The 13,283-nt window shown below is 51.8% G+C and overlaps 5 protein-coding genes across 5 annotated transcripts; 2 read left to right on the top strand and 3 right to left on the bottom strand.

Moving 5' to 3' along the window:
- Positions 1-331: 331 nt before the first annotated feature.
- AYO21_03892 (iron donor protein CyaY) lies at positions 332-2,465 on the bottom strand (the record flags this gene model as incomplete). The annotated part of the gene is made up of 3 exons (XM_022653865.1): positions 332-673; positions 814-1,009; positions 2,224-2,465. 3 exons carry the CDS (start codon positions 2,463-2,465, stop codon positions 332-334), a joined length of 780 nt encoding a protein of 259 aa, XP_022513841.1.
- Positions 2,466-3,208: 743 nt separating this feature from the next.
- AYO21_03891 (hypothetical protein) lies at positions 3,209-4,594 on the bottom strand (the record flags this gene model as incomplete). Its single annotated transcript, XM_022653864.1, has 5 exons — positions 3,209-3,519; positions 3,587-4,029; positions 4,083-4,206; positions 4,274-4,400; positions 4,454-4,594. The coding sequence occupies 5 exons, from the start codon at positions 4,592-4,594 to the stop codon at positions 3,209-3,211; spliced, it is 1,146 nt and encodes a 381-aa protein (XP_022513840.1).
- Positions 4,595-5,171: 577 nt separating this feature from the next.
- AYO21_03890 (hypothetical protein) lies at positions 5,172-7,093 on the top strand (the record flags this gene model as incomplete). The annotated part of the gene is made up of 3 exons (XM_022653863.1): positions 5,172-5,285; positions 5,471-6,072; positions 6,124-7,093. 3 exons carry the CDS (start codon positions 5,172-5,174, stop codon positions 7,091-7,093), a joined length of 1,686 nt encoding a protein of 561 aa, XP_022513839.1.
- A 1,600-nt stretch (positions 7,094-8,693) lies between these two features.
- AYO21_03889 (hypothetical protein) lies at positions 8,694-10,028 on the bottom strand (the record flags this gene model as incomplete). Its single annotated transcript, XM_022653862.1, has 1 exon — positions 8,694-10,028. The coding sequence occupies one exon, from the start codon at positions 10,026-10,028 to the stop codon at positions 8,694-8,696; it is 1,335 nt and encodes a 444-aa protein (XP_022513838.1).
- A 963-nt stretch (positions 10,029-10,991) lies between these two features.
- Positions 10,992-12,706, top strand: AYO21_03888 (hypothetical protein; the record flags this gene model as incomplete). The annotated part of the gene is made up of 5 exons (XM_022653861.1): positions 10,992-11,053; positions 11,112-11,326; positions 11,396-11,569; positions 11,619-12,237; positions 12,310-12,706. The coding sequence occupies 5 exons, from the start codon at positions 10,992-10,994 to the stop codon at positions 12,704-12,706; spliced, it is 1,467 nt and encodes a 488-aa protein (XP_022513837.1).
- Positions 12,707-13,283: the final 577 nt, after the last annotated feature.

Genomic DNA, 13,283 nt, shown 5'->3' with positions numbered 1-13,283 from the left:
AAGACATTGAATTTCCCGGCTGGAGATATCCTATTCTGAGCGGATCCAGGACATTGTGTCCCTGCCCTCGCCAGCTAAAAAGTGTCATTTATTCGTTCCATGTTGTGGCCATTTCCGCCTTTCTTGAATTCCAGCATGAGCTCCTATGGCCACCCCGCTTGCACCTTGAAGCTGGACGTAGACTAGCCCTCCTTGATATCCGACACACCAAGAGCTCTCTCGTAGACGCTGCGCTAAAACACTCGCTGTGCACGCTCTTCAGGTCTGGACGAATGGAGCTATTCCATCGCATTCCCATCTCGAACAGTCACCAACCCATCATGCTACCACCCTATGGTGCAGTGCTGGCTCCACTCTTTGCCGGCCCTTCGCGACCCTCGTTCACATCGCTCTCCCCTTCGCCTCCGTGTCGGAGCTCCACGCCCAACTCCTTCTTGAGCAGGTCGCTCAGACTGCTCCTGTCTCGTAAATAGATCCACTTGCCGCCGCTCTGGCCATCGTCGCCCAGGTCGACGGTCGAGTCGGCCTTCTCCTGCTGCGAGTCGCCGGGGACGACCCAGTCGTAGCGCTTGGGGCCGGAGATTGGGGAGGACAGCCAGATTTGTTTGTTCGGCGGCTGCTTGTTGATCACGTACGTGCCGTGCTTCGGGTGGGTGATTGTGAGTACACCGGCCTAGAGAGTGGAAGAACCAAAGAGAATCTTTTGTTAGTTGTATGTTCCTAGCTGTGGAGTGCAGTTGGGAGGGTTGGATGGTGTAAAGTTCAGGTGCGGGACTTCCAGAGGTTGTCCATTGTAGCGGGGAATGCACGTACCGAGAATTCCGCCTCTATGCCCTCTGAGCTGCTCTCAGCAAGCTCTTCCATAGCCAGTACAAGCGTGTTGAGATATTGGTCCGCAATCTCATGGTACTCGGAATCCGAGATCTGAGCAGCGCCTGATGAGGTGCCATGCGAAGGTTCGGTCTTGGGCGGGTCTGGGTCACTGCTGCCGGGTTGCAGTCCCTTGGGTCTGTAGAAGGTGGTGGAGAAAGACGCTTGTTGGTGAGAGACTGAGGTGAGGGATGTGGAAGCAGGGATAGCTAGACGTCGCCCGGGAGAGGGACATGGTCGGCGAAAGAGGAGGGTTGGTCGCGTGGAGCGGAGGAGATGTCGGCTTGCTTTCATGGTTACAAGTATGTCAAAAGTCTATGACTTTTTGTCCCGGAAAGCAAAGAGTGTGAGGCAAGAGGAGCTTGTTTCGTGCTCGTGCTCGCGCTTCAAGATAGAAACGAAAGAGATTGGGTCGTTCAGGTCAAGCGTCGCCAGGCACTGTCTGCCATTGAGTTGAATGTGAAAGTTGTTAAAGGTTCCCAGGAGCGAATGACGAATGACGACAGGGTCAATCGGTTCGGCAAACCTGTAGCTTGGAGCTCCATGATTGGTGGAATTATGGAATTTCCCTGGATTGAGGACAATGCAAAGTGACAGGAAAAATGCCACCAATTTCGAGACATACCATGACGCTAATGTGATTGTCGGAACAACTATTAAATAGTAGTGTCTAGTAGAATCACTTTTAACAACTGGGATAAAGCTAGGTAGAGAGGTGCTCCATGTCCCTGGCGCAACTTGTCCGGTGTCGCAACTGACTGGGCTTCTCTCACGAGACCGAGAACGTCTCCATAACTCCATTATACATCTTCAACCAGTCCCTTTTGTTACAAATCTTGGTCTTCACGCTGTGAGGCACGCCACAGCCTGGATATGACTATCTGGCGGTTCTTCGGCCAAATCTTCACAAATCCCAAGTACTCATGCTTGAGATTTACCGTTGACAATACATCCTTCACAATACGGATGGCAGCTCCAAATCATCCTTATTCAGATCTTGTATAGTTTCCAACCTCTTTAGCTCGCCTCCGCTAAAGCGCACCTCTGTATGCTAGCACTTCGCATATTGGCACCGCACATTTCGAGGCGTGGCAGGTAAAGGGGATGCACCGAGGGCTCTGGGAGTCAAGTGGCGGCAGTCGCATGCGCGTACGTGAACCAAGAGCTCAGGTTGTTCTTTGGCGGACAATAAAAGCAGTCTGCCGTCCCCGTATGATAGAGTGGGAGAGTGTGCTGCGTTTTGCTGCGTTCGACTGTGGAAATGGTAGTCTTTATTCGCGCCAGACATTATCCAGATGTAATTCCATCATTGGCTGCGAAGTTCTCTATTTGCTCAGATCCTGCGCTCGTGACTCAACGTAGAAGCCTGGATCGGGAACTCGTTCCTGGTGTATCTCTTGTTTTGTCAGAGGTTCATCGACTTCCGATACCGCAACCAGCTCTTTCACTTTCATTATCTGGCCAGCGATTGATGGCGTGACAGGGTGGAATACAGTTGCCATCCGTTTGCGCAGACCGAGTGCTTTGAGGACGTTGCCTGATTTTGCCGGCAGACCAATTGCAGATCTGATCAAGGTGATGCGGAAGTACGACATGATTGATGAAAATGGAGCGCCCGCGGGAGGGTGCTTGTGTTCGAAGAGTGCGAGCGTGGAAAAGACCGTAAGGGAATGCGGCGAATACGAGGAGGCGTGACGAGCTAGATGGGAGGATATCCGGCGGCGTTAATGGATTGAAGTTGAGTTGTCGAGCTTAACTATTATGTCTTGCTACAAGGAACATATTCAAATGAAGTACGAAAACAGATCTGATCAGGGACCAGCCTTGTCTTGGCACAATAATTCAGTCTGACAAAAAGCCTCTACCATTCATAAGGCATTTTCTCTTACCTTACTGAGGCGTGCACCAAAAGTATTGTCAACGCTAGTAATGAAATAACACAATGATCAAAAGATAACAGACTTTATTTTCGCTGCCCTTACAGCGACCCCCGGAGATATCGGAGCTCAATTCTCAGTGCCTATGGCGCCTATCAAGACTGGAAATATAGACCAAGTTACCGCCTATTAGCTCTGACTTGTAGCAAAGAGATAGGTACAAGTACCTACAAGCTCAGAAAATCTTCTGTCACAGTAGGTAACATTTTTCATTTGAATCAGCGTGAACAGTACTTTTAGTGCGCGCCCTCGTACACTTCCCGACTTCCTCAGCAGGAGAACATTTTCCTGCTGTTTTTACAATGTGAATTGCAATTTGCTAATTCATACCGTTTCTCCCTTTCGCTATTGACCAAACAAGGTTTCAATTCTCAACACAGCTGAATATGATTATTCCAGTGTCACTTTCCTAGGACAATCACAGAACTACACGCCGAGTGATTGTAGGTCAGAATATCCCTTTTTTGCAGTCCCGAAGTCGCAATCAAATTGGTCCATTCAGTGTTGGTTCTCTCCTTGCCGGCGAAAAGGATATTCATCGAGACATCCTGCATAGCAGCCTGCCAGGGGACGTTAGCGTCGGGAAGGACGATCTCGTCGATCAAGATGAGTGAGTCGCTCGCCATCGCTTCGGAGAGCCGAGACAGGATCTTGAGACACTCAGCATCGGGCCAATCGTGCATGATGCGACGAAGGTAATAGAACCTAGCGCCTGGACCGCAAGCCGAGTTAGTCGCTAGGGCTGAGCTTCGACTTTAGGCATCATCTTGCGAACACACCTTGAACAGCCTGTCTCTCGAAGAAATCTTGCCCAATCACTTTGACCCCGTCAATTGGAGGCAGCTTGTCAACTGTCTGAGGAAGATCCTCTAAAATAACGCTTCCACACAAGTTGGGATACTTATTAAGCAGCTGCTGGCACTGGTGGCCATGGCCTCCCCCGACATCGACAAAGAAAGGCCTCTCTGGCCCCAGTGTGACGTCCAAGGCAGCTGAGTTCAGCACATCAATGTCCTTGAGCCAAGCGGCGGATTGAATGGCGGTCATAATCTGCTGCAGGGCGAGAAAGTTCCCAGGATGCTCAGCCAGCCATTCAAAGGCCCCAAGGTTCGTTTTGTGCCCTTTCTGGAAAGGTGTGTATTTATTTTCGGTGATGTCCTGGTACTGTGTTTCGGCTAGGAAAGCAGGAAGTGCTTGAATCGCAGGACCACAAGTGTCCAGACTAAAGGCTATGTGTCATTCAAATATAGTCGTATTGGGAGAACCGCAGCTTACGCATGACGAACACCAGCAGCGGCAACGGGACTGGCCAGGAAATGAGTGATTTTGTTGGGTCGATACTCTGCCGATCCTGGATTGTCGAGAAAGCCTACAGATGCCAGATATCGGAGGAGACGCTCTACATTTTCCAGGCTGTCAGCAATTTATGTCGGATGACAAGTTACCAAGCTCACGAGAGGACTCACCAACCAACTCCGCAGATGCTTTGATATTCGCGGTCAACCGAGCCCCGCTGATAGTCGAATCGTGTTTGACCAACTCCTGGAAGAGTCCAAGCTCTACTGCAACATAGGTAACCGAGAGGGAAATTTGCTGGAAAGGTTAGTCGATAATCTCCTTTGATACATCCTCACCAGACAACGTACTGCATTGAACATCTTCATAAGAACATCCATTGGCGACTCCAGCTCATGTTGGAGCTGCTGGAGCGCATCGACGATGTGAGACTTCTCAGCGTCGTCCGCTCCTTTTGCCAGTGACTGTATTTGTTCGACTATGGCTTCCATGACGGTCAAAGGTGATGCATAGAGATCAGAGTCAATGTAGGATTCAACTCCAGCCAGGATCATACACACTTATATACAATCCTCCTGCCACAATGTGATTTGAATACAGCCAATCACATCTACTGGACTTTCCGCGTCCGGATATTCCGAGCATCGGAGACTCTGATTGGTTTGCGTCCAACTCAGGAATCCACAATATGGTTCGAAATGTCGACTGCCTGAATTCTGTGACATCTATCCTCTGCCTAGTAGATGGAGATACCGTGCCCGCGAAGAGTCCAACATGGTACTTGGGGTAGACGCAAACCGGAAGATGCGTCCGCGCCGGCCAGTGTCGTGCCAGTATTGCCGTTCCAAGAAGTTGAGATGCAGTCGCCAGTTTCCCTGCGACAACTGTGCGGCAAAGGGCTTATCCTGTCAACTCTACGGCCCATCCATAGAGCCATCGCTCGGAAGAAGAGCGCACCTAACAAGACCTTCCGCGTCGAATTGGCGTGACTCTGACAACTCGTTGAGAGCACAGAGATCGGGAAAAGCAGATCATGTGGCCAGTCATGGCCTACCAACTTCATGGGACATGCGAAGTACCACTCTGAGGCCTCAATTACGATCAGGGCCTTCTTGTCGACCGCAAACTGCTGCTGATGATGCTGAACTGCTCGAGTGGGATATGATGGATCAGAGTTCGGCGGTACGTGCTGTCAATCACCCGATGCTGTGATCTCGATTGTTGCTACTTGCTACTGCCTTTCATTCTTCGTATGAAATATTGCAAGAAGACGACTGACACGAACTCAACGATCTCGTCAACGCCAGGTGCTTTTCTGCTCTGATAAGATCGTTTTCCGGACATGTCGCGCTCGACAGATTTCAAAGACTACTTCGTACACCTACCTGGATCCCCCTACACCGTCTTACCCAGCCGAGCCTGTCAAATGCATCTGGCTACCTCGACACGGAGAAGCCAGTGTCTTTGTGGACAAGTATATTCGCGACATTACCTACGTTCACCACGTCATCCATTCCGCATCTCTTCGAAAGCTCATGGATGATATTTACCATGACCTTGACATGCGCAGACCCCTTCATCGTGGCCATGTGGCCTTGTTGTTGAGCATAATCGCCAGTGCAACATTCTTATGGACGACTTGCGACAATCCAGACCTGTATCACTCGGTGGACGATGCGAGAAATCAAGCCGCCTCCTGGGTTACTGCAACACTGGACATGCTAGACTACTCTCGGCGGACTACGAACGGTTCTATCGAGGACGTTCAAGCACTGATAATTGTCTCATTCCTCGTCTGCAATATGGAAGGCACGTCCATACGATACTATAACCTGGTATCTACAGCTATAACCACAGCACGGCAACTATCTCTTCATAGAATTGACCACGTATCGCGTCGCCCATCAGCTGACTCGATTGAAGCTGAGGTCGGGCGAAGGGTCTGGTGGTACCTTGCTGCATTGGATTGGTAAGTCTGCTGGACAAAGAACTACATTACCCCGGACTGACCAGCTTCAAGGATTCTCAGCAGGTTCGCGGGGCCCCATGAAGGGATCTGCACCATACAACCACGGCAGATGACGGTCAACAAGCCACGCAACATTCGCGACGAAGATATGGTGGATGGCGCTCCCATGTTCGGATTGGACCTCGCGCAGCCGACCTCAATGTCGTATTTCTTGCAGAGAATACGACTCGGAGAGCTCTGTTACGAGGTCAGCAACAATTCTACCGCAGATCACAACAATACCCAGCAGCTCGACGCACACTTTGAGAAGTTTCTCAGTGAATTTCCCCCCTTCTTCAGGCTAGATGACGGAGATCTGGCAGCCCCCGACAGAGCCTCGAAAGACCCTGCGATCACTGTACAGACTTACATTCTCGTCAATATGGTGCAGGCGCGACGCTGTAAGCTCCACCTCCCAAGCTTGTCGCGAAGCTCGGCGGAACCGGAGTTGGCCAGATCACGGCAGATTTGTCTCGATGCCGCGCGACAGATTATCGCGGCCGAGCGACGCCTGGAGAAGGAAACAGACATCCCTTTCGCTCTGAGCCGCTTCAGATTCGGCGGAACACTATACTGCCTCTTCTTGGCTATCATCACTCTATTATTAGACGTCTGCCTGAACAGAGTCGCCGAGCCCGAGGACAGTCGCAGAACAGAACTGTCACAGGCATTTCAGATCTTGGAGCAAGCCAGAAGCCAGACGAAGATGGCCACGACGTTGCTCGAATCTCTTCACGGGCTGGTGTCCAAGTACAAGGTGTCGCTGCCCTCTGTGAGCCATGACGTTCCAGCCCATGAGGCCGCAATGCCGCTTGCTACTATGCCTGATGCACTCGGCACAGGAACAGGGAGCAACAGTGTCGATCTGTCGAGCACGGAATTGCCTTTCTTCGACGACATTTGGCAGACCTTTGAGGGTGGAATGTTCCTGGACGAGATCGACATAGACAGCATGTTTGCGGAGATGAATGCGTGTATATGACCGAGCTGCCTTAGTAGCGCAACCGAGTGCTTCACTCATATATGCAATGGCTATGGTGTCATTGGACGCTTGTACAACCCTGTACTAACGATCGATTGCGATTGCTAGGGCCCAATGCATTATGGGAAGATGTAGCTGTGTAGCCTCGCCAGACGAGAATGCTATGGCTGAGTCTCTAGTGCTAAATACATGGGTAGGAATATAGGGCTACGCAGTCTATTTCAGGGAAGGAATTTTGTATGAACTCATGAACTCGCGCATCAGTCGTGGCTGGGTTTATACCATCATACTATTGATGCCCAGGCTGGCGAGATCACTTGCCTAAGAACGTATATGTACCGAGTAGGATGTGAGAGTGTATAGAAGTCTATAGGCTCCCCCCTGCACAACATTGTACGCGTTCAGTACGATTGCAGTCTATGCAGGCTTTCTTTTTTTCTCCCTGCGTCTTAGACACCACCAACCTATTCTTCAATATGTGGTACTCATGCTAACGTTGCAATCATGATGAGAAAAGGAGAAGTAAGGACTTAGGGAAAATAGGGGATAATCGCACCATCAAGATAACTTTGTACATGTTGTACGTGTATAGACAGGACGGAGATGGGGGTTTAATTTTCGAGGTCATGGCTTGGCCGGTACTCGTAGGTCCGCAGCCACTTAGGGTTGTTACATAAAACACGCACAGACTCTAAGACATATATTTTGGAGAAGCAAAAGTTCTTCCGCAATCGACCATAGGATGTGGAATACAGGGCTTCCCGTTCGCTCAGCCGTACTTAAGCCACATGCCGATCAGTTAGTACTACCGTGGGTGACCAGGTGGGAATCCTGATTGTTGATTGTTTTTGTCTCTATGCCTTTTTTTTCCCTTTTTTCCCTCAAATGTTGCTGCTTTTGTTTTTTGTAATGTCGACAACCCCTAAGACCAGCGGAGCGACGAGTAGTGGCGTTTGACAGGTGTTTTCAGGAGGTTGTTCTGACACGCTCAGGGTCATTTCCGGGTGCGATCTCGGAGGGCAGACCGCAGGAGTCAGACTGATAATAATCCATAACCTCGTTGGCCAACTGCTAGTAGGACGAGAAAAATGTTTTCTTTCTTTTTCTCTATCTGCTTCCCTTGACAAGAAATCGAAATAACGATATTCCTTGCTACAGAATACGTGCGATTTTTTGCTGAATAGCCACGCTTTCCAGCCTCTTTTGAGACAGGAATGGGCCACAAGCCCACCAAGCATTACTTTCAAACATAGCTAGGAACTACACCTCGTGCCAATTTTCTCATCATCCTGCCTTCCACTGCCATGCCTGACCTAGAGGAACACAAGACCGAAATGACAAATTTCGACGGCATTGCAATCGCTTGAGGTGAGTCCGGGGAGCACGGGTCAGAAAATGGCTTCGGCACAGCTGTGACCAACATAAGATCCCTTTTTCTTGTCGAATACCTGTCCATCTATCCGGAACTAGGCTGTCCACGCGTTTTCAGACCCTGGTCGTATCGCAGGACGGCATTCAACAACACTTGCGTTCCCAAAGCACTGCAATTTTCAATTGTTAGTGCGCGGAGATTCTCTAGTATGACAGTTTTGTGCTTGGCTTACCAGTGCTCGGGTGTGGAATACTCGGTCGGGTGGTGTGAGATGCCGTTCTTGGACGGGATAAACACCATCGACGTGGGACAGATGTACGAAGTGTTGACGCTGTCGTGGCCTGCCCCAGCCGGGAGTTCTCGATAGCCGTCCTGACCCACGAGCTCGATCGCCGACGACCGTACCGCGTCGATGCAGTCTTTGTGGAACTCGACCCCGGCACTCCTCCAGATCTGCTTGATGTCGACGGTGCAGCTGTTACTCTCCGCTATCGAAGCGCACAATTCTCGGACGATATCGGCCATCTTGTCCAGGGTATTGTTGGAGAGGTGTTCAATGTCGACGCTGAAAGTGACTGTTCCGGGAATCGTGCCGGGCGACTGTGGTTCGGAATTGATGACCCCGACGGTGGTCACGCCCTTGTGTTCCCAGGCAACGGTATTTATGCGAGAGATCATCTGCGCTGCTGCGAGAAGAGCGTCGGCTCGTCGATCGATCGGCGTGGTGCCACAGTGCTGACATCGCCCATTCACCGTTACCATGAGCCAGGTCATTCCTTGAACTCCAGTCACGACGCCGACGGACTTGCCGTCCTCTTCCAGAACGGGGCCTTGCTCGATATGATATTCAAAATGAGCCGAGAGAGGGTTTGCAGTGTGAGTGGCCTTGACAGGTCCAAGGTATCCGATCTTCGCGAGTTCGTCTTTGAAGCGCAGGCCATCCGAATCTATGTGGTTGTATGCGTCTTCCAACGACACGTTACCCGCCCATACAGCGCTAGATAACATACCCGTATTGAAACGGGCCCCCTCCTCGTTCGTCCAGTCGATCACAGCGATCGGGGCGTAGGTGGTGTAGTTATTTTCGTGCAAGACTTTGAGGATCTCGACCCCAGCTTGGACGCCCAGGATGCCATCGTATCGTCCTCCGGCGGGCTGGGTATCCAGATGGGATCCGATGCCGATAGGGGCAATGTCGTTGTTTTGGCCCGGCCTGATGGCGAAGAGATTCCCCATCTCATCGACCTTGACCGTGGCCCCGTATTGCTGCACTGTGTCGACGAACCAGTCGCGGACAGCCTTGTCTTCTGGGGTGAGAGTCAGGCGTCGAACGCCTCCTTCGGGCGTCGCTCCCCATTGTGCGGTGTGGTGTAGGGTGTCCCATAGTCGCTGCTGGTTGACGGTCAGGGTGGAAGCAGAGTATAGCCCGTGTCTGGCGGTGAACGATCGGACTTGAGGGGTATGTTGGCGACACTGCCCTCTTATCAAACCCCTACACGCGTTTCGTGATGACGCCGCGAAAGGTGCATGGAGGAGTGAAAAAGCCGAGCGGATGGGGTTCATCGTCGCAGGATTTGGACTGAGGTCTGGGTTTACACACTCGAATTCCTATAGCAAATTGACTACCTCCTGCTGCCCTTTATATTACCTGCGGAACAATGTCGTACATACGGTGTGGTGTGTCCACCATGACTTTTCTTCCCAAGTGTCGGGAGTAAAAGATCCTCCACCCTCCATGACTACTAGATATTCGTAAGTGTATCTGTCCTGTTGGATCCATACCGAGTCCTTCTCCCCAAACAATGTGCTTGGATTTTCTGGTGCAGTGCTTCTCCTCATTCTTCTTCCGTGGCGGCGTCAAGGATATGGATCGACGTTGATGGCCCCTCCTTTGCTGTATACGTCGCCATGGTTGGCTACAGATACAGTGCCGATATCCACCTGATTTAGTGTCGATGCGCCAATGCACATTGGAAAAGGGACCCCCAGCAAATGCCTGTCCCTGGGCAGCGATTTCATATTCTCCGAAAATGATCCGTTGAGCCGTGTATCCCATTCCGTGGCTTTGTCAATTACTGTCAACCCTTCTTTCCTCAGCCTCTCCTCTCTCTTTCCTTCTCCAGATCTTCATGTTAATACCCTTAGGGGGATGCTCCACTGCAATCCTTTTGCTAGGATTATCAACTCCACCAGCCACTCAGTTTCTGCATGGGCGACTGATACAGTGCCGAGATGCAGGAGAGGGATCGACAAGGGTTCGCGGTTCGGTTGCCTTGTGACTTTGTAGAAGGGAGTGCCATGGGTGTTGATGTGACGGTGAGACTCGCTCGAGTATCATTTTCATGGTTCTCGCGCCTGTTGACTTGTAGATACCCGACTCTGGATATAAGATATAAAAAGGGGGATGTGCTTCAAGGCCCTCCAGAGAGATATTGCTTCGGCACCGTCTATCACTCAGTTATAACACACTGCATCAAAGTGTCCTATACTCTTTTACATTCCTGACAAGCCAGAACGACTCTCAAAATGGGGCTGAAGAGAGCAGACTTGCGCCTCAACCACCCTTTCATCCAGAATCTGATTGCTGGGTACGTTCTCTCCTCTCCCACAGGTTGTCAAGGGTTGTGTTCTGATCTTCTGGCCAAGTTTGATGCTCCTATGTCTCCCGGGCATCTACCTCGCCTTGACAGGTCTCGGAGCCGGTGGAGGGAAACCGTCGTCTCAAGCCGTAGCTGCAAACGTCAATGCCATCCTATATGGCGTCTTCTTCATCACCGGGTGGTTTGCGGGCTCGGTGATGAATCTCATCGGCCCAAACTACACGGTCTTTCTCGGGTCGATTGGATATAGTCTCTACACGGGTCAGTTCATTATATCCCTCTAGGGGACCCTCGCTTTTTGACTTTCGCGTTGGCTCACCCTGGTTGCAGGTGGTCTGTGGTACTTCGACCGAAGCGGACACTCCTGGCTGGCATACCTCGGTGGAGGCATTGAAGGGGTATCTGCGGCGCTTCTGTGGGCGTCTGCCGGCGCCATTGCGTACTCGTACGCCGAAGAGAAGGACAAGGCTCTGTTTATGACAATCCAATGGTGCATGTGTGAAGGTGAGCTCTGGCACAGAGTTATTTGGACGAAGATATTTACCCGTAATAGGTGGCTCGACGATCGCAGCTCTCGTAGCTCTCGGGATCAACATACACAGCGCGCGGCAAGACGCGGGCGCTCCCACGCCGGTCTACGTCGTCTTCGTTGTGATCCAGGTCCTGGCCATGGTCCTGGCCCTGACGCTGCTCGTGCGGCCTGCAAAGGTGGTGCGCAGCGACGGGACCAAGATCGCCATCTTCAAGCAGCCGTCCCTGAAGAGCGAGCTGGAGGGGATCGTCGAGATGATCAAGGACTACAGGTTCATGATGCTGCTGCCGGCCATCTTCGTCGCCGAGATGGCCCTGGCCCTCCAGAGCTCTCTCAACGGCTACTACTTCAACTTGCGCACCCGCTCGCTCAACAACGTCATGTTCAACTTCATCCAGCTGCCCGCCAGCTTCGGCATGACCTACATCCTCGACAATCCCCGGTTCGGGCGCAGGAAGACCAGAGCCCTGATTGGCATTTCGGTCATGAGCGCCGTCACGCTGGCCATCTGTGCCGCCGAGGCGGCGTGGCTCGCCCAACACCATCTCAACCGACACGAGGCGGGACCGTCGACCGACTGGACGGATCCGGGCTTCGCCGGCGCCTTTGTCATCTACATCATCTACGGGAGTGTGTACAGGTGAGACCAACCCCCCACGAACATTTCATTCCCAAAGAAGCATCCCACTGATTTCTTCCAACAAAAAAAAAGCATCTACCAAATCGCGACGCAATACGTCATCTGCGCGCTGACCAACGACCCGGAACGCCTTGCGCGGCGGGCGTCGTGCTTCCGCGGCACCACCGCGCTGGGCATGATGTTCAGCTTCATCATCGACGGCAACGGCGGCACCTACATCACCCAGCTGTCGTTCCAGTTCGCGTGCTACTTTGTCGGCATCCTGTTCCTGTACACCGTCACGGTCCTGTACGTCAGCGACACGAACTACTTCCACGAGGACACGGTCATTGTGCCCAAGCACATTGAAGACGACGCGAGGCTGGACGGGAGGATTGCCGCCGCCGCCGCCGCTGGTGGTGGTGGTGAGGAGGCGAGCAGCGTGGATGGGAAAGAGACCGTGGTTGCCGGTGACAAGAGCGTTGTATGATCTTAAAAAGGTTGGGAATAACAACACTTCCCCAGGTTATTATTGAGTGGACTTTGTAAGGACGGAGAGATTATGACCATACCTACCCACCAAGCACGGGCTTGCCACCTACCTATATACAGCACCCTTGGACCGCCGTGGCACAAGTTGCGCGTTCCTCCTACAAGTGCCTTGTACATTCTTGACTACATATGTAGGAGACTTCACTGGACCAATCCCGTCTCACCTATTGACCCGCGGTAGTCCTACCTCCCTATCCACCTCTTCCTCGTACATCCCCAATCCCGTCCCCACCCTACCTAGTTGATTAGTGCATAGGTGGGTACTGGGTTACCTCCTACGTCCATATATGGAATGCGCGTGTAGGTACTTTGTAGTTGAAGCGGACCTCACCGCGTAGTGCCATGCTCTGGGCCGCGATAAGGCTCCATCTGGACAACCGCGGGGTGAGATCCTGTTTGTAGTTCGTTCTGATATCTCGGGCGTTTTCTCTTCCTCTCTCTACTCTACTGTCAATGGCTTGTGGCTTGCGCCTTTTCAATAAAGACAACATAAAGATATATACATGTACATAAGT

Source organism: Fonsecaea monophora (genome assembly GCF_001642475.1).
Source record: "Fonsecaea monophora strain CBS 269.37 chromosome Unknown Scaff20, whole genome shotgun sequence".
NCBI classification, from domain to species: domain Eukaryota; kingdom Fungi; phylum Ascomycota; class Eurotiomycetes; order Chaetothyriales; family Herpotrichiellaceae; genus Fonsecaea; species Fonsecaea monophora.
Note: the sequence above shows the minus strand (reverse complement) of the source record. Positions and strands in the feature narration are given on the sequence as shown.